The 18,624-nt window shown below is 27.5% G+C and overlaps 1 protein-coding gene across 1 annotated transcript in view; it reads left to right on the top strand.

Annotated features, from left to right (window-relative positions):
* Positions 1-1,959: 1,959 nt before the first annotated feature.
* Positions 1,960-18,624, top strand: part of LOC105361000 (protein MLP1) — a 24,666-nt gene continuing 8,001 nt past the window's right edge. Inside the window, exons 1-17 of the mRNA XM_011498074.1 lie at positions 1,960-2,531; positions 6,452-6,550; positions 7,816-8,206; positions 9,019-9,102; positions 9,827-10,013; positions 10,773-10,998; positions 11,501-11,654; positions 11,770-11,899; positions 12,118-12,327; positions 13,292-13,465; positions 13,685-13,845; positions 14,934-15,216; positions 15,488-15,602; positions 15,766-15,880; positions 16,640-16,765; positions 17,331-17,681; positions 18,122-18,292. Coding sequence (XP_011496376.1) covers positions 2,434-2,531; positions 6,452-6,550; positions 7,816-8,206; positions 9,019-9,102; positions 9,827-10,013; positions 10,773-10,998; positions 11,501-11,654; positions 11,770-11,899; positions 12,118-12,327; positions 13,292-13,465; positions 13,685-13,845; positions 14,934-15,216; positions 15,488-15,602; positions 15,766-15,880; positions 16,640-16,765; positions 17,331-17,681; positions 18,122-18,292 — 3,075 coding nt within the window. The 5' untranslated portion in view covers positions 1,960-2,433. The remainder of the gene's footprint in view (positions 2,532-6,451; positions 6,551-7,815; positions 8,207-9,018; positions 9,103-9,826; positions 10,014-10,772; positions 10,999-11,500; positions 11,655-11,769; positions 11,900-12,117; positions 12,328-13,291; positions 13,466-13,684; positions 13,846-14,933; positions 15,217-15,487; positions 15,603-15,765; positions 15,881-16,639; positions 16,766-17,330; positions 17,682-18,121; positions 18,293-18,624) is intronic.

Genomic DNA, 18,624 nt, shown 5'->3' with positions numbered 1-18,624 from the left:
ATGACTAAAATATTTTAACCAAATTATTAGAAATTTTTTATCTTTAAAAATCATTTCTTTTCCATATATTAATATTTTGCAATTTAATATCATTAAAGTAATGAAGAGTTAAAAAATATAAACAAAAAATGAAATATATATATATATATATCAATATCGATTTTTTATTTTTCTAAACTATTTTCAAAAATATCATGAAAAATCTAAATCTCCATTTACCTTTTTAATTTTTTAATTAAATTTAAAACAACTATAATTAAATGGGTATAGCATGCTATATTTAAGTATAAATAAAAAAAGTTATATTTAAAGTGAAAAGATAATAGATGTATAAAACAGATGATTTTCAAGCATTTGGACCACTTATGCTCTTGGATAAATTAATCTTATTCATTTGAATTGCTTTTACTGAGTTTATCGAGTACGTTTATAATTTTATTAAATAAGTTTTCGTATATAGTATATTGAAAAATCAAGTTAAATATATATAAGTTAATTTTTTTTTTATATCATAACTTAATAATTTCGGATATATCAAAGGATTGTATTTTCATTTTTGTTATAAAGAGAGCATTTTATTACACAAAGATTTTTGTTACAACCGGCGTCATTCATTTAATTTGAATGTTCAGTTAACTGAAATATCAAAAAATTATTAAGAAACAAATATAATATCTAAAAAAAAAAAAAGGAGAGAAAAAATATTATAAAATATTAAAATTTATTATATATGTAGAAATACAGAATATGAAATATTACAGAAGTTTGTCCGAAAATATCAAACGTATTGATTTATTTATTGCTGAAATGTCCTTTAAATGCTAAATATCGTTATTTTTTCACTACGACGAAAAAACAAAAAAATAAATAAATAAAAAAATTAATTATATCTTTAGTAAACGTTACGATTAAAATATAATTCATTAATCGAGCAAATAGGAAAAGAAAGTTGATCATTTTCTTCTTCTTTCCTTCTTACGTGCACATAATTCTTCCACTGTGTAATCATGGTATACTATATTTATAACTACAGACAAATATACATACTGGCTGCCAGCCAATATCCAGTGAAAGAAAGAGAAAGAACATACACGGTCGGTTTCTCGACTGACCAAAAATTTTCCTCCTTGGTAATGGTAGCAGTAGTAGTTGTCTAAGACTCAAATCGGTAACTGCGGTTAGTTCATCTTTACATCTTAATAATTTCAACAATAATATTCAAATAAAAATAAAGACGTGCATCGCAGAAAAGGAATGGGAAAAAGTTATTTAAGTATATTATCGGTAAAATTATATTTGAGGTTTCGATAATTTTGCCTGTGATTTTGTGAGTTACGCGAGTTGGAGGAGAATAAATTTAATAATATGATTGCTTCGATAAACATTAAGAGTTGGATAAACATAAGATATACCCAAATAAGTGTAATAGGAGATTTATGATTATTATTGATGTAATGATGTAATGTGTAGGTAGCTCTTGAAATAAATGAAATAACTCGTTATCTATAATTATAGAAGAGAATTTAATTTTTAATATTATGTAAATAAATAATTATAATAACAATTTTTACAAGTTGAGTTATAAACTTTAGAACATGTGTTTCATATGATTATGGAAAATTTAAATGGAATATTGTATTCTAAAAATTATTTACATTTACGTTAATAAAGAGGCAAATAAGAATTTTGAAGGAGGTGAATTTTAGTAATAACTTTAAGAGTTTAGAAGCTGTAGTAGTATTACGCACGATAATACTTACTTAATTTGCTGATAAACAAGTGCAGCACCACGATAATGAAATAAATATATGGTGTTCGTATTCTAATACAGTCAAGAATTCGATATTCGTCTATGAGGAAGCAAAATAGATACACAACGGCTGCTGTGCTCCGTCGCTTAGGATAAATTTAATTCGAGCCAAGCGAGCGCCGATCGTTTCTACTCCCTTCGATCCTCCCCCCCCCCTGCCACCCATGTCACGCTATTTGCATTTGGGTTAGCGACCGATTTGCACTTACAATTGCAGTGTGCGATTCCTTGCCATCCCGTCTCCCGTATTCTTCTTCGTCATATTCTTCGTACTCTAGGGTCCATTACGTAAGCACTCGGCGTAAAGGCCAGAGGCACGGAACACCGTTCTGATTTTATTTTGGAAAGACACGGGAAAATCAGGTCGAGGTGCGATACTTTCACGCAAGTGACAATCATTGCTCGAGCGAGCGATTATTTAGATAAAAATGGTAATACAGAATGCATAAGATGCATTGGCAGTGGAATAATGTTATGAAGAGCATGGAATTTATTAATTATGCATTACCATTGGTTTAACGTAAGCCTTAAGACAAGCAGGAAGTGTATCGTGCAATAGCATAAATGAAATGACGTTCAACGGTCTTGATAATCTTCTTATCAGAGGTTAATATACGAAAACGATGCACCACCTGTATCCAACCTCCACGGGAGATCCTCTCTGTCCTTTGGGCTTTCATCCGCAGGTGCGATGGCCCACGAGGTGCAAGAGGTGCTTTAGGTAAATAAATAATTTAGTATGATTGAAGCTGGAGTATGAATTTCCGGTATTAAAGACTTTCCAGTAAAATAAAATTCTCCGAGTTTGTTATATTTATTTCATATTATCAACATAATATTCTTTATTTTTCCTTGTTTTAATACACCAAGTAATATTGTGTTTTTTTTTTTTTTTTTTTTTTTTTTTTTTTTTTTTTTTTTTATGACGTTTATTTCATCTAGAATTATTCTTTTTAATAACATTAAGTATGGCAATATATTGAAAATATAAAATAGTTAATAGATTTGACTATCGAACGATATTTCTTAAACATCATGGAAACATCGAAAAAAATATTGCGCTGTATCTAATTAATTCTATTAATTGCATTTTGAAAATTACACCTTAATTAGTAAAGAGAATAACTAATATTAATAAATAATTATTAATAATGCATTAACGAATTCAGTTCATTGGGAAAATGCAGTTATTCTTTTTACACATTTGAATAAAAGTTTTCAATCTTATTCCAGATTTGAGCCAATAAAAATTATTTATATAAGAATCATGGCCATTCGATTAATATAATTAATATTTTAATCGACTAAAATAATCTTTAACAAAAAAAAAAAACAAAAATATTATACATTGAACGGTTTAACATTTTTCAAAATAATAAATATATTAGATTCATATTCGTGCACAATGAAACTTATGCTGTATATATATATATATATATATATATATATATATATAAAAAGGCAATGGAATTGAATTACATAAAATAAAACTTAATTTTAAAATAATTGCAAAGTGTTTTATTCTTGTATTAGTAGTGATTGCTTTGATTATATCTTTTTCAATAAAACTAATGATAAATAAGCTTTATTAGAAAAGTAATTAGTAATAAATACAAGATACAAAACTTCTCAAGTAAATAATTTTAAAATATTTGATTTTTTTTATATGAAATAAAAATGTTGAATCAATGCTAATTTAATTGTGTTTATAAATTGAATTTTATTAGGTAAGTATGTTAATTTCATGCATAATGATAATTGTTATGTAGACATTACAGATAAATATTATTAAAATACTTTCATTTAAAACAAAATTCTATGATAAAAAAAATATATGCATATATATAATTTTTTATCGTTTTTAATTAATAACCAAAAAAAAAAAAAAAAAAAAAAAAAAAAAAAAAAAAAAAAAAGAGAGAGTTTAAAATTTTAATGATTATTATTTAATATTTCTATGCTGCTTATTGAAACAAATGCTCATTATTAATGATAGAATGGGCTAAAAACAAAACAATTTATTTCATTAACAAAAGAACTATAAAGAAGATTTTTAAAGATAAATATTAAAAGTAATGCATGAAACGTACATTTACTTTGTAAAAATTTCTATATATTTCGTATTTTTTCTATATTTAATAATATATGGATAAATATGTGTCTGCAGGTGTGGAACTAAATAGAATGAGATGAACGTAAAAGCAAAAAAAGTTGTAAAAGTTCAATTACACAATTTGATAAATATATACTACTTATTGATAAAATTTCATTAGCACTATTATTTATTAGCTTGTTTTTATTTTAAGTTATGCTTATAAAGTCAAGTACTAATATTAAATCCTATAATTTAATAAAAAAATCCAATTTTTTATTTATTCAATATAATATATTATAGTTATATAATTATCAAAGACTATAATAAAATTATTTAATTGAATGAGGCATAACCGTGTCTGTTTATAAGGATCTTTAGGTAAATGGAAATTTTTCAATATATAAAATTAATGAAAATTATTTTACTTATTTTATCATTTGTTCTACATATTAATAAATATTTGAATTAAATGAAATTATATAATTTAATATGTGTGTGAAATTTACATATAGACAGACGTTTATTTTTTGCATTATGATATTGAGAGAAATTAATTTATATTAACAAGAGGATATGTGGTAAACATTACAAAGATGTAATATAACAAATTCACTTTATTATAAAACTTAGTTATAAAATAGTTTTAAAAATTATATAGACATATAAAAAATAATGGTAATGATGCTTACCGGAGAATTATTATTATTCTTATTTTAGAAATATAAATTAATTTTATGAACAAAAATATGGGTAACAAAGATAAAATTTTTTAAATAGATACAAATTTACTGTAAGATAAACAATTATTTATATTTAGATTATTTACATTATATTTTGCTTATTTAAATTTATTTTTTATTTTTTATTTACATTTCTATATATATATATATATATATATATATATTTACATAGGTTTTTTTTCAATCAATACTGACAACGTGTAACATGAAACTTCCTTCTAAAAAGTAAAAAATAAATGTACACGAGCTTTTAATATACACAAGGTCATTGGTTTGCTATTTACCGTAATAACTAAAAATGACCTTGTACAACAAGAACGTATTATCCATTTAAGTATAATCTCGTAATATTTAAGTTTATATTTTTCAAAAACGTTAGCAAAGATGGTTAGTGTGCACTCTAATATTTTATTTTTGAATTTACTGCACGCTGCAGTCTATTTTAAGAATACTACAATAATTATTATTAGAATAAATTTTATTTACAATTTCACTCTCTGTTTTATCTTTCCATTATCACTCATCCATTATCTTTTAATACAAAATGCATATTATTACGAAAAGAATTTTGTAAATTTAACAGGATAGGATTTTAAGTAAAGTTTATACAATTTCGACAGATAGATGCATATATAATAATGAATAAATAATGAATCGTAAGGATGTTCAACATTATAAGAACATTACTAACATTTAAAACAATAAGGCTTTCCATATTTTAGTTCGTTAAGATTGCTTCTTTAATTTGTTTCGTTCGAACGAAACTTTATTTGAGTTATAGTATTTAACATTACGTTGAATTAATAAAGTGGCAAAAGTCCTCCATTTTTCATATCATTCGATTAATAATTTCTGTCATTTTGCTTAAAAAAAAAAAAAAAAAAAATGATTTTATACTTATTTTCTACGCTGTTAAATTTGAAATTAAATGATCGCTTAGAAATATATTGAGCCGAAAATTTAATTGATTGAATTAATCGCTTTCAACTTATATATATATATATATATATATATATTAAGAAGCAAGAGTAAAATAATTATAAACGATGATATAAATGATAATGGGTGGGGAGAGAAGTAGATCGAGCTCATGACATGAATGAAATTTGTGCGTTGATTAATGAATAATATGTGAACAAAGGCTGCCCACGCATTTGGATGCATTATATATTTGCGTAGTAGAAAGTCGCCGGGGCCATTTTCGGTCGAAGAGAGGGAAAGAGAGAAGAATGACAATTAAGATCACTGCAATGGAGGAAATAGAGCGTTCGCGCTCGCCTGATTAATCGTCGAGTGCCGAGTGAAATGAACGCCATCACTTCTTCCTCTCAAACACCAAGGTTACGGTTTTTAACGCTCTCTTTAACGTCAGTGAAATTGAGTCACATCTCTCATGTTTTCCTATATTAACATCATGTATTTATTATATGCAATAGAAGCTTAGGGCATTAAAAACATATATGGGATAATTATTTTCTTAAAGATTATTTAAGAATTCTTTAGCGCGTCAAGAGATTCTTTAATTTGATTCTAATTTCATAACTAAATATATATTTTATTGTTTAAAGTAGCGGAGTCGACAAGTGAAATATAGTGAAAATAACGATATACTGAAAATATAATTAACTTATTAATAAATAATATTCAACTTCAAATGTCAATTTGAAACAATAAACAAATGAAAATTACGGACCTCCTGGTTATTTTTAAATAAAATTTCATCGTATTTATTGTGTATAATATTACAAAATGAATTTCATGTTACATATCATATTATTTATTACATTGTTATCATATTTTTCTTAGAGATTATAAAGACCATAAAGATCCTGGAGGGAAGAAATCTTCAAAAGACGCTACAGCGTCATCGCCAAGTCTTTCGATATGGAAACAAACGACTACTCGGTATATATGATTTATGAATCTTATAATATTAATAAACGTTATAATAATCTTATATACTATATATTCTATTCGAGTCAGGAGATTAATAATATATACTGAAATAATAAATTATGAATTTGCTTATAAATCATGTTTCAATGAAAAATTTACGTATGAAAAACTTTTAGATTTAATAAAAAAAAAATTATAACCCGATAAACTAATGCTAATATATGACGATAGAGTTTTTTTTTTTTTTTTTTTTTTTAAATAAACAATAATTTTTAATAATGTTGATCGCCCATATATGCGTGTTAAATATTTATGCTTTATACTTTAGGATAATAAAAAAAATTAGATTAAAAGATAGGATTAACTATGGGAATTTTAAATAATGAATCTTTTTAGCTTCACTGTACGTATAAAAATAATGAATTATATCGCTGATTTCTGATTTATTCGCTTACAAATACAAACACACAGAGCAATTGTGATGCATAAAAATCGCATACAATTGAGTCATATATTACATAGGATCGAATTATTTATCACTACACAATTCATCATGAAGAATAAAATTAGATAAAAGTATCGATATATAATCATTTTACATTTCTATCAATTATCCATTAAATTAAATTCTCTAAAATAACAATGATTATAAATTTTTCTTAGAAATTTATTTCCAATACTTGTCATAAATGGTCATTCGAAAAGTGAATTTAATACTATAAATTTTATAAGCTTAATGCAGCTGCACCTAGATTCCGCTTAAATAATATATGTTAAATTTCAATCACTAGTTTTTTTTTTTACATTCAAACGATATGTAATGTTCAAATAATATGTAATGTTTGTTATATTATATGATTACATAGCAGCACTTAGTCTTCCGAGTGACGGCGTGTTTGCTCTTTTCGTACTTAAATCAAGCGATTGGTTACTTTAAAGTTATTATTTTCGAATTTTGCTAACTAGCAGCATACTATTTCGTCGGGCCTACATCACATTACAGCCGAACGGACTTATTCGATTAAATTCGTCTATTTATTTATAACTTTTTTTCTTTTTTTTATTCTCTGTGCCTCAGTCTGCTATTATTCAATTACGATAATCTTAGTTGCTCGATGTAGTCTTTATGCATGGACTTTACTCGCACTGAAGCTTAGCCATTATAACTTGGCTGCCTAAACACTCGATCTAATCACCATCTTCGCCATCATCCATACCGAGTTCCTAGTAATTGTTTAATTCGCGTAACATCTTTAGCATTCGATAATTCACAGTTCGACAGAGAGTAACGAGGGCAATGGACGCAGCTGGGCCTCGACATCGAGTCTCGTGAAGGATGAAGAAACCAATGCCGAAAGTATGCATAAAGCCGAGAGCGCGAGCGCTTGGTGCTCGGCAATGGACTTGTCGAGCTTAAGTCTAAGCGACCTGAGAACGCAGGAGCCCGAGGTAACCGTTACCATAAAACCGACCAGGCCCAAGACCTACGCTGGTTGCCAATCTGACACTTACAATTTTCGCCGTTTCTCGATGAACGAGAGTCCGACCGATGGATGCAATCAAGAACCCGCGGCACCCCAGTCCAAGCACAAGCTCCAAATCAAAAACGTAATCGACAAATCCAACGGGACGACATCCAATAATGACGCCGAGTTTATTATCCAGGTGCAGGCTTTATTTTGCCGGGGCCGGGGGATGGGAATGACGTTTGTTCGTATTGGGGCCACTGTTGGGGGAGCTTTTCCTGTCGTGTCAAGCTTAAGGCTTTAAAATCTATTTCAAGATATGGCGTTTAATGCTGTAATGCATGTCAATTTACAATTAATTATAAGTATGATTTAGAATTTAATAATACATGCAAGCGAAAGAATTTCTTTGATGTAAAATCACTTTCGTAACACACTTTGATAATCGGGAATTCGGAATTGGGTAAACATTGTTTTCACAATTCAATCGTGTACAATCATTGTTATTGGATAAAATAATTGTATAATGAAGGAAAAGTTCGTTGATAAAGATGGTACATTAATAACTAATAACTATGTGTATTGCATTGTGACTTCTTGGACTTCTCAAGATTTTCGGATAATTTTCTCGATCTTCCATTTCACAAAAGCAATAATAAATTAATATCTATGCATGTGTAACAATGTGAATTCTCAACATATTACGAAACAATTTGATTAATAAGAAAACAAAAATTGTAAATAGGATAGCAAAGTTGTTTTTATTAAAATTAAGCGAATAGCTAGTGATTTTACAAGAATACACTAATTTATTATCAATTATGTTAAACAAAGCCATTTTATTATGAAATATTTCATATTGCAATACCACATTCTTCTACTCGTAATCTTTACTATATTTCTTCTATGCTGAATTAATATTTAACATTATTAATAATTTCTGTTATTGCCTTTTCTTCTTTTTTTTTTTTTTTTTTTTTTTTTTTTTTTTTTTGTATCAATCAATCAAAGGTAAGAAAATCGCGAATCACTGAACGAATTGGAGCAAATGCCGAGTCAACCGAAAAAGAGATGCTGGGGGGGAAAACCGAAAACGTAATTTTGACTTTCTGTTTGAAACAAAAGATTAATACTCTTAAAGAAAATATCGCAGTCACGAATGAAGCACAAACATTATTATACTTGCTTTCGTCTTTTTCAAACATCTATGTCGATTAAAAATTCTTTATAAACATTAAACTAACATTATTAAATGCTTAAATAATGTTTGACCTTTAATATTTCCTCACTTACGTAAATCTTCTCTGCTAAATGTGAAATTATAAATGTTACGATAATATTTAACAAAAATAGAAACATAAGGTACTTATCGTTGCTCATTGTATTATTATTTATTGTTTAACATGTTTTAATTTTTCAACCTTGAAATAAAAGGGAATATATTATTGAGTGGACAAGTCATGATTTGAAAATGATAGAAATTTCTTTGCTCGTGTCAGGGAGTTTCTCTTTTATACTTTCTTTAAATCGACAATTAATATTCAGAAAGCCATTCATTCTACTTAAATAATTTTGTAATAATCTAGCAATAAACGAATGCTCTATTGCTTTTCGTCACTTTGTTGTAAAAAAAAAAAAAAAAAAAAAAAAAAAAAATGCTGTTATAAATTAATGGTAATTTATTAGATTGTCGGAATAATAATTGATTGGTGGAAAATTTTTTTTTTTACGGAATAAATCCATCGTAGCAAGTGACTGTGAGATTTTCTTGGACTTAAGACATGGAATTAATAAAATAATTAGTTAATATCGATTGTAGCAAGAGGATGATAAGGTCAAGACACAATTAAGTGACATGAGGGCGAGATGCGAAAGACTTGAGAAAGAAAAGGCTGAGATTTTGCTGCGTCGCCTCTCCACCATGGATTCGACATCTTTAAAGTCATGGGGAACCGATGTTCTCAAACTTCAAAAAACTGTAAAAGATTTACAATCGAAAAATGATAGTAAATACCTTCGTTTCTATTAACACTAAAATAATGAATAGTTTCAAAATTTTTTCTATAGTACGTACTAATTATCACAACTATTAACATAATAATATATTAAATTTTATTCTTTAGTAAATTCCTTCATATAATCAATAATTAGTTATTCGGTTTAAATTATTGAAAGTAAATAATAATCTATTTTAATGACATTGGATGGTCAAATAATATTAGTACAATAATATTAGTATTAATAGTATAATAATACAAATAAATAGACGAGAAAGTCAAATTGAAACTAATAGTTTTTCTTCGATATAAATTTTAATAAATTGATTTGATTTTGTTTTACATTATAATGTATTACTATTAATTGAAATTTGCTTAATTTACACTTCGTGTAAGTTTTTTTAAAGCTGAAATTTGGCTGAAATCCATTAATCGTCGTTTTATTTCAAACGTAATTATTTCCATATCTACTATCGGCTATTTTTTTGTTTTTTTTTTTTTTTTTTTTTTTTTTTTTTCATTTTTATATGATTTTTCATTATTAAAATTTAACATTCATTTTTGATGATCATTCGAGTCGTATGTTTTCTATCACTTGTAAAATCATAATTAGTAAAGTTCAATGAAATGGAATGTATATTTAACAAAGGATAAACGCTGACTCTCTAGCAATAAAATTTATGATTCAAGTGCGCCGCAAAATAACAACGAGGCAAACAATAAATATTGATTTATTATTCTTAAATCTTAAAATCCTATCATTAAAAGCTCTCACAGAGGAACGGACCAGCCTTGTTGCAAAGATAAAGAGCCTCGAAAAGGAATTGAACCTGAAGACACATAAAAATGAGAGGGAGCGAGCGAACGAAGAGTTGCGCTCGAAGCTGAAGGCTGCAGAAATGCTCTGCGAAAGTCTGATGGACGAGAACGAGGACATGAAGAAGGAGATACGCGAGCTCGAGGAGGAAATATATGAGATGCAGGACAATTTCAGGTATGTTCATGTTTATTTACCTTTTCCACCATCTGAGTGAGAGGTGATTAGAATACATCTTTAAGCCCAAGCCGGAACTCTAGCAAGAAAGGAATTTGCACGAGTAGGTATTAATTTCAATAACTATTAATATTTTTTTTAAATATTAAACCGAACATTACGTTTATCTTTATTTTAATATCGGCTATGATAATACGATGCCTTTAGATTATTATGAGTTATAAACGTTCAAAATAATTTAAATTAGTTAGTGATAAGCAATGGAGAGGATTATTGAAATTCATTGATTTATGTAAAAATATAGAGACGTATTATCGAAATAAAAGTATATATGAACGTATTATCTGTAGCGTAAAAGTACAAAAATTTATGGTTACTTTTAATAATTTAATTATATTAATATAATTAAAACAATATACATTATTACAAATAATTTTATACGTATTATTAGTAATCGCTTATTGAATATTTTTTTATTGTATATAAAATGTTCATTTTGAAGAGAAGAACAAGTTGACGAATACACTACAATAAGGAAGAATTTGGAACAGTCGAATAAAAATTGTCGAATTCTGTCGTTCAAACTGCGAAAAATAGAACGCAAAGCAGAACAGCTGGAAGCAGACAAAACAGATTTGGAAAAAAAATACGAACAAGTAATTATTTATTACTTTTCTGAAATTTCTATTATTAATATATATCTCTGGTCAATATCGTATCACTTTTATAATAATTATAATTCGTATCGTTTTATATATCCATGTAATGTAGATTAAAAAGATAGAAGATATTCTGAAAAAAATTGGAACTGAGTATAAAAATCGATCGATAAAGAAACTAACAGAATATCCGCAGAAAATGCAATTGGAAAAGTTAATCAGTGGGATCGAGAAAGACATAGGTAAATGAATCACTTGAATCGTAGAACTGTGCCTTAAATTTATCTTTAAGTATATTAATAATAAATCAACTATTTAAATCAATTATTCCTAAAATAAATATAATATTCACTGTTACGCCGAATATCTGATAAGAAAATATGTTGTATTAATATGAATTCATACTTATATTTACATTATCATATTTCATTTTGATTAAATTCTTATATAATATTTTTAGGAGATGTAATAAGTGCAATGCTAAAAATGATCGATGGGAGAGAATCGGGAATCGTACATCCTAATTTTAAATATGACAAATTATGTAAAGAGCATGAACAATTAAAAGAAAAGTATAACAAGACTTTGAACGAGTTAACGCACGAGAAAGAAAAGAAGACGAGGACGGTAACGACCGTAAAGGATTCGAAAAATGAGGATTTAGCTAATTGTAAGATGAATACACACACACAAACACACGCACGCACAAACACACACATTTATTAAGATTTATATTGAATTGTAACATAATGATTAAATCTTTACAATAGAAAAGGAAATGTCAATTTATTTAAATAGATTATTTAATTTTTAAGAAGAAAATTTTTACATTTAAAAGCAATATGTTGCTATAGAGTATGAAACCGTTATATGGAAATTCTTGAAATTTACATTTTCGCCATAAATATTAGATTTTATAAGTTGACAATTTTTAGTCACATATTGAATATATCATAATTAATTAAAAAAATATATAATAATGATAATATTAATGAAGCATATTATGTAAATATAATACTGTTACTGTTGTTTCGTAATGGAGAGAAATGAATGAAAACATTAATTTCTTAAATTTTGGATTTAAAATATTTTGAAATTAAAATAATAATAGAGAAAAAAAAAAACAATAACAAATAATTTTAAGAAATGATTACGGTAAATAAATTAAGCTCCAAATGTTAATGTAACTTTTTACAGTCAAATTGTAACAAATATTCTATTGGATCAAATAATTTTTTTTTTCTATTATTAGTTTAATTTCAAAATATTTTAAATCCAAAATTATTATATCCCATAATATATATTATGGGAAATTGTAAATTATTTTTCTATCGACGCGTTCAATGATTGTTTCTGAAACGCCTGATAAATCTATAAGCAAAAAGTCTAGAATGACTACAGAAACATTGTTCTTCCTGGCATGCTTATAAATGTGCGTGTGCGCGCGCGCGCGCGCGCATGCAGAAACAGGTTGAAAATACACACATACACTTAAATTCTCTTCCTAGCGTGAAATTCTTCCGGGTCGCAACGTCCGATAAGTATTTATCTATTATGTAGTTAAATAAATCCTACTCCCTTAACATTATCTTGTTTTGTTTGAATTTTTAAATGTTATATCCTGGCCGTTGCAGTGAAGAAAAAACTGGAGGAAAGCCAGGCATCGCGTGAGCTCGAGCGCAAGTCGTGGGACACGGAGAAGGTCAAACTCCAGGAGGAAAAAGAGAAGTTTAAGTCGAAATTGCTCTCGCTGTCGGCTGATAAACTCAAGGTCTACAACGAAGTCGTCCAGCTCAAAAAGGATCTTGGTAATTTTGATGACGCGTTTGCTTTACCTTCTCTTTCATTTTCTTCCGCTCTCCTTCCGCACGCCACGCCTTACTTCGTATTTTCATTTACCCTATGCCTTACTTAATATGGCACGAAGTAATATAACAATGGGCACAGTCGCGCTAGCTGTATCTTGATTTATCAAGTTTCAAAATTAAATTTAAAGCTGTCCGATTCTGTGCTTTCATTTCCTGCAGAAGTTGCAACGTCCTCAAAGAAAGAAACCGCACGAATGGAGATTCTCATAGCAGATCTAAGGAAGGAAGTCTCACAGGAAAAGGACCGTAACAAAAAACTTCACGACGATCTCTCTACATTAAGCGAAAAAGAATCAAAACTCGCAAGGTCTTTGACCACGGTCAGTTCACTGCAACATTATTATTATTGTCATTTCGATTGTTTCTTGATAAACGACGATTTTCCGAAATGGAAATACTGTTTTACATTATTAATTCTTAGTTAAAGGATAAACATAATCAGCAAGATAACATTTATCGTTGTACGAGCAGTACAGGTATATTATTAACGTTTTTGCTTCCTCCGAATGAATCATGTATTGATGTAAAGTATATTGTTCTTGATAGAAATAAAAACTAAAATATCTAATATTATCTTAAGCTTAAATACAAAAATTATGTATAAATAATACATTAGCAAAAGTTTAAAATTTATTTTGTAAAAATTCGATAAAAAAAATATAGAAATATGAAATGCGGAATTTTAGCATCATTTATGTATGAAATAATAATTTTTTAATTTTCATTATTAGTACAATAAAGAAGAAAATCGATATTTTTTTTTTTTATTTTTTCATCTATTATTATTATTTTTTCTATATCTATTATTAATTTCATCACTATTAGTACGGAAAAAAGAAAATTATCGTTGCAATACGAATGTGATTACCACATTACCATAAAAGAAATGCCTTTTAAAACGAATAGTACAAAACAATTTATAATTCAATATATTACAATATGTTGTAATAAAAAGTTTATCAATTTTTAAGAACATTTTATAAACATTTTACGATAATTCCAGTTTCAGATCATTAGAAAAGCTTTAATCAAATTAATTTTCTACTTCTTATGTTTTTTTTATTTATTTATTTATTTATTTTTTTTTTTTTTTTTTTTTTTTTTTTTTTTTTTTTTTTTTTTTTTTTTTTTATTAAATCATTAATTAGATGCTTTGTTCGAAATATTATTAGCGTGTAATATTTTTAAGTAAAAAAAAAATAAAAATAAAAATTTATAGACATGAATTTAGAATCACGGATTACTAAATTCGTGAGCAAAATTGAAAAGAATTTTTGTTTCTACAACAGATTAATTACAAATCTCTATTAAATAATTTTTATGCTGTTTTAGCTGATGATTAATTAATTATAGAATTTCATACAGACTTTTATATATTTAATATATATTGCTACTCAAAATTTATTAGGTTGAGACAGTAAAAATTCAGCTGGAGAATGACTTGAAACAAACAAAATTGGAATTAGAAAATACAAAAAACACAACATCCACAAAGGTTGCAAAGGTTACGACAGAATTGTCGATTTTAAAGAAAGAAAAAGAAAAATTACATACACAATTAGAAAAAGAGAAACAAAATAAAGATTTGGAAATAGCATCGTTACAAAAAAAGAATTTAATGCTGGAAAAGGCTAGTTTAATTTCAAAAAAGATGGAAAATTTGAAGCAATCGTACGATGAGAAAATTTCAAGTAAGATGCCCTTCAACTTTTCATTATTTATATCGATATTTTTTTTTGTAAATCGAAAATAAATTATTGCAATTTAGTAAATTATAAGACTAAAATTTTTTTTTTTTTTTTTTTTTTTTTTTTTTTTTTTTTTTTTAATCAATCCATTTGTCTAATGTGTACGTTTGGCATCGTTACTTTACACATTAAAATGCATCGCTTACATCATTCATTTATTTAATTTGGTAATTAATTTTGTTTTTTGTTTTGTTTTTTGTTACATTCTGTTAAGATCTTGAGAATGATATGAAAAATGAAGTTCAGAAATTCAACGATTTGAAGGACAAGCAAGAAAAACTTTCAGAATCTAAGTTACAACTGGAGAAAGAAAACCAATTACTGAACGGGTAAGAAAGAAATATAAGAACATACATACCTACATAAGGCTGTATTTGTATGAAATCGTTATATTTCATTAAATTCTTATGTATTTATGAGACAAAAAGAAAAGACGAGAAAAACAAAGAAAAGAAAAAAAAATTAATAATAAAAAAATACACTGTGTACCAGGCAATTGCTAGACCACAAACAGGACTGCATAACACTGCAAGCGGAACTGCAGGAGGTCCGACAGTTCTACAAATCCAAAGAGATGGAATGGTCGGCACAAAAATTGCGTCTCGAAGTAATTATAATAAATTATGAAATATTTTATTAGAATGCGTTGACTTTGTTTTTTTTTTTTTTCCTTTTTACAAAATTCAATTTTGTAAAATCAAGGGATACGTTATGTAGTGGATTAGAAATATTCTTGGATTCTTTAATTATTGTAAACTTAATATCACTTTTATGAAATTCTATTTATGTGCTTAAAAGTCCTTCCAAGTGCTTGGAAAAGTGTAAAACTAGACGATTTGATTATCAATATAATGCAATGCGATACATTACTTTTACGTGATTAGTATAAAAATTTTTTCAAAAATTTACTATTTTGAAAATTAGGGGAATTTAATGTAATTTATGTTAATTAATATGTAAGGTAATAATTTTCATGGGATGCACATTTTTGCTAAAAGAGAATAATGGTCTGCAAGTATAATATAAATATGAATATTATTTTCGTTTTATTATTTTGTTATTACGATGACTATTCAATGGTTATTATTATACCTATAAAGGTATATATTCAATGAATTACTTTAATTTCCTACATCACATTTTATGTAAATTTTCACGAAGCTTGAAATGTATTTAAAACTGATAGAAAAAATCATTTTCTCGTAGAAATCATATAGTAAGTAAATTAATAAATGGTCTAATTAATTCAGTAAAATGCTTTCGTATAGATGTATCGCGAATTAAATTTAAACGGTATCAACGGTATTTTCAATCTTGAATAACAATTATCACGACGATATAACGTTATTTTTATTAATGATTTTAGAGACAATTACACGAATACGAAAAGACGGCGATTTCTCTATCGCAAGCTGATTTACGGGAAGAAAATTTGAGACTGAAGAAGGAAAGCAGCTCATTGACGCAACAAATCGAGGATTTGAAGAAGGCTGTAAGTCGACGCAACATAATGTTAAAAATTAGCGAAGAATTTGACGAATGAAAATTAAAAAGTGCCAAAATTTTTATTCCAATGCAAAGAACTTAATACAAATTAATACTCAACGTATTTATCCTTATTACGTACAATTATGAATATCTGAAATTTTATCGATTGTATTTTATGTAAACGAGGCTTAATCTTACCGCTGAATTTTAATAAGAAAGCAAAATTATTAATCTCGCTTCACACATCTCGTAAAATCAGTGTTCAATAGTTTTAACCTCAAATAGTATGTATTAATAATCGCTTGTATTAAAGTTATATTAATAATTCATGTGCGTTTACGTAGGTGTGCATGTATGAGTTTATGCATGTGTATTAGGAATGAAGAATGTAAGATGTGAGTAAGGTATTGCAACAATATATACACATAGACAAACGCACGCGCACGCGCACACATCTATATCTAACTATATATATATATATATATATATATATATATATATATATATATATATATATATATATATATATATATATATATAAAAATGGATTCTATACTGCCGATACCCAGAACGATGACCTAAGCAGTAAACTGCAGGACTACACGCACGTGGCGAAGATCCAGCGCAACTTCTCGACGGACAGCTCGGTGCTGGAGTCGGAGCTGAAGAAGGCAAAGAACACGGCAGCGAATGCGGAAAAGGCGCGGAAAGCCGACCTCGCTCAATGCAAGCTGCGTTATGAGCAGCGGGTCGCGGCCATCGGCGACGAGATTAAATCCATCCAAGCCCAGCTGACGAGATATAAGCGCGAGCGAGACACCTATAAGCAGATGCTCGAGGGGGCGCAGAAGAGTATCGCCGAGTTAAAGAGTACGAGACCGCGGAAGTCGTCAACCTCGTCCATTGGCAAATCTGACGAGGTGGGACAATCCAATTGCATTTATTTACATGCATTCATTTACTCTCTCGACTAGTTGTCCATGATTTACCGTAGCATACTAATATTATTATTATTATTATTATTATTATTATTATTATTATTATTATTATTAGACATTATGAAGATATACATTTTCACGAATATCTGATATAATTCTGGTCTAATAATAATAATAATAATAATAATAATAAGCATTTTATATTTTTCTTAATATTTGGAATAAAAGAAGGCTCTGTCGTGAAAGATATCGCTACTTTCCTTTAGCTTCGGCACGATAATTCCAATCTCATTTAAGAATCCTCAATGGTAAAACGGACGTGGGAACGAATTTTTTCACAATGCGTACATTATCGAGCAATTAATTACTAATTAGTCAATCTAGTTCTACGCTCATCAATTATTTGCCTTTTATTATTTAAGGATGAAGAGGTGTCCAATGCAACTCGTGCTTTATTGGAAAAGCAAATTGTTACGATCGAGGATGAGCTTTCGGAAGCAAAACTCGAGGCCTCCAAGTTAAAGACGGAAATTGTGTCTGAAAAATCTGCCTCGGAGATTAAACTTTCGGAAATGCAGTCACGAATCAACGAGGTGAAATTATTATATTTTCATATTTTTATACTTAAGACGTGGAATAATGAAATTTAATACATATTAAATGGCAATATTTGATGTACAATGATTTATTTAACTTCAACATGTGACAATACGCGAGTGAGATTTTTTAAATAAAAATTCAAGACCTTCTTTCTCCTTTACGTTCACTTGTACAGTGTAATATTAATTTCTTTCATTTAATCTAGACAATCTTGATAAATAAATAATGATATTATTATCAAATTTAATGTACTAATGCGCGATTAAAGTATGGTCAATCTTAGTTCGTTACTACCCTAAACTACGATTTTATCGTACTTTCTTTC

Source organism: Ceratosolen solmsi, unplaced genomic scaffold, assembly GCF_000503995.2.
Source record: "Ceratosolen solmsi marchali unplaced genomic scaffold, CerSol_1.0 scaffold14, whole genome shotgun sequence".
Lineage (NCBI taxonomy): Eukaryota > Metazoa > Arthropoda > Insecta > Hymenoptera > Agaonidae > Ceratosolen > Ceratosolen solmsi.
The sequence above is the reverse complement of the archived record's forward strand: the minus strand, read 5'-3'. Positions and strand labels throughout refer to the sequence as shown.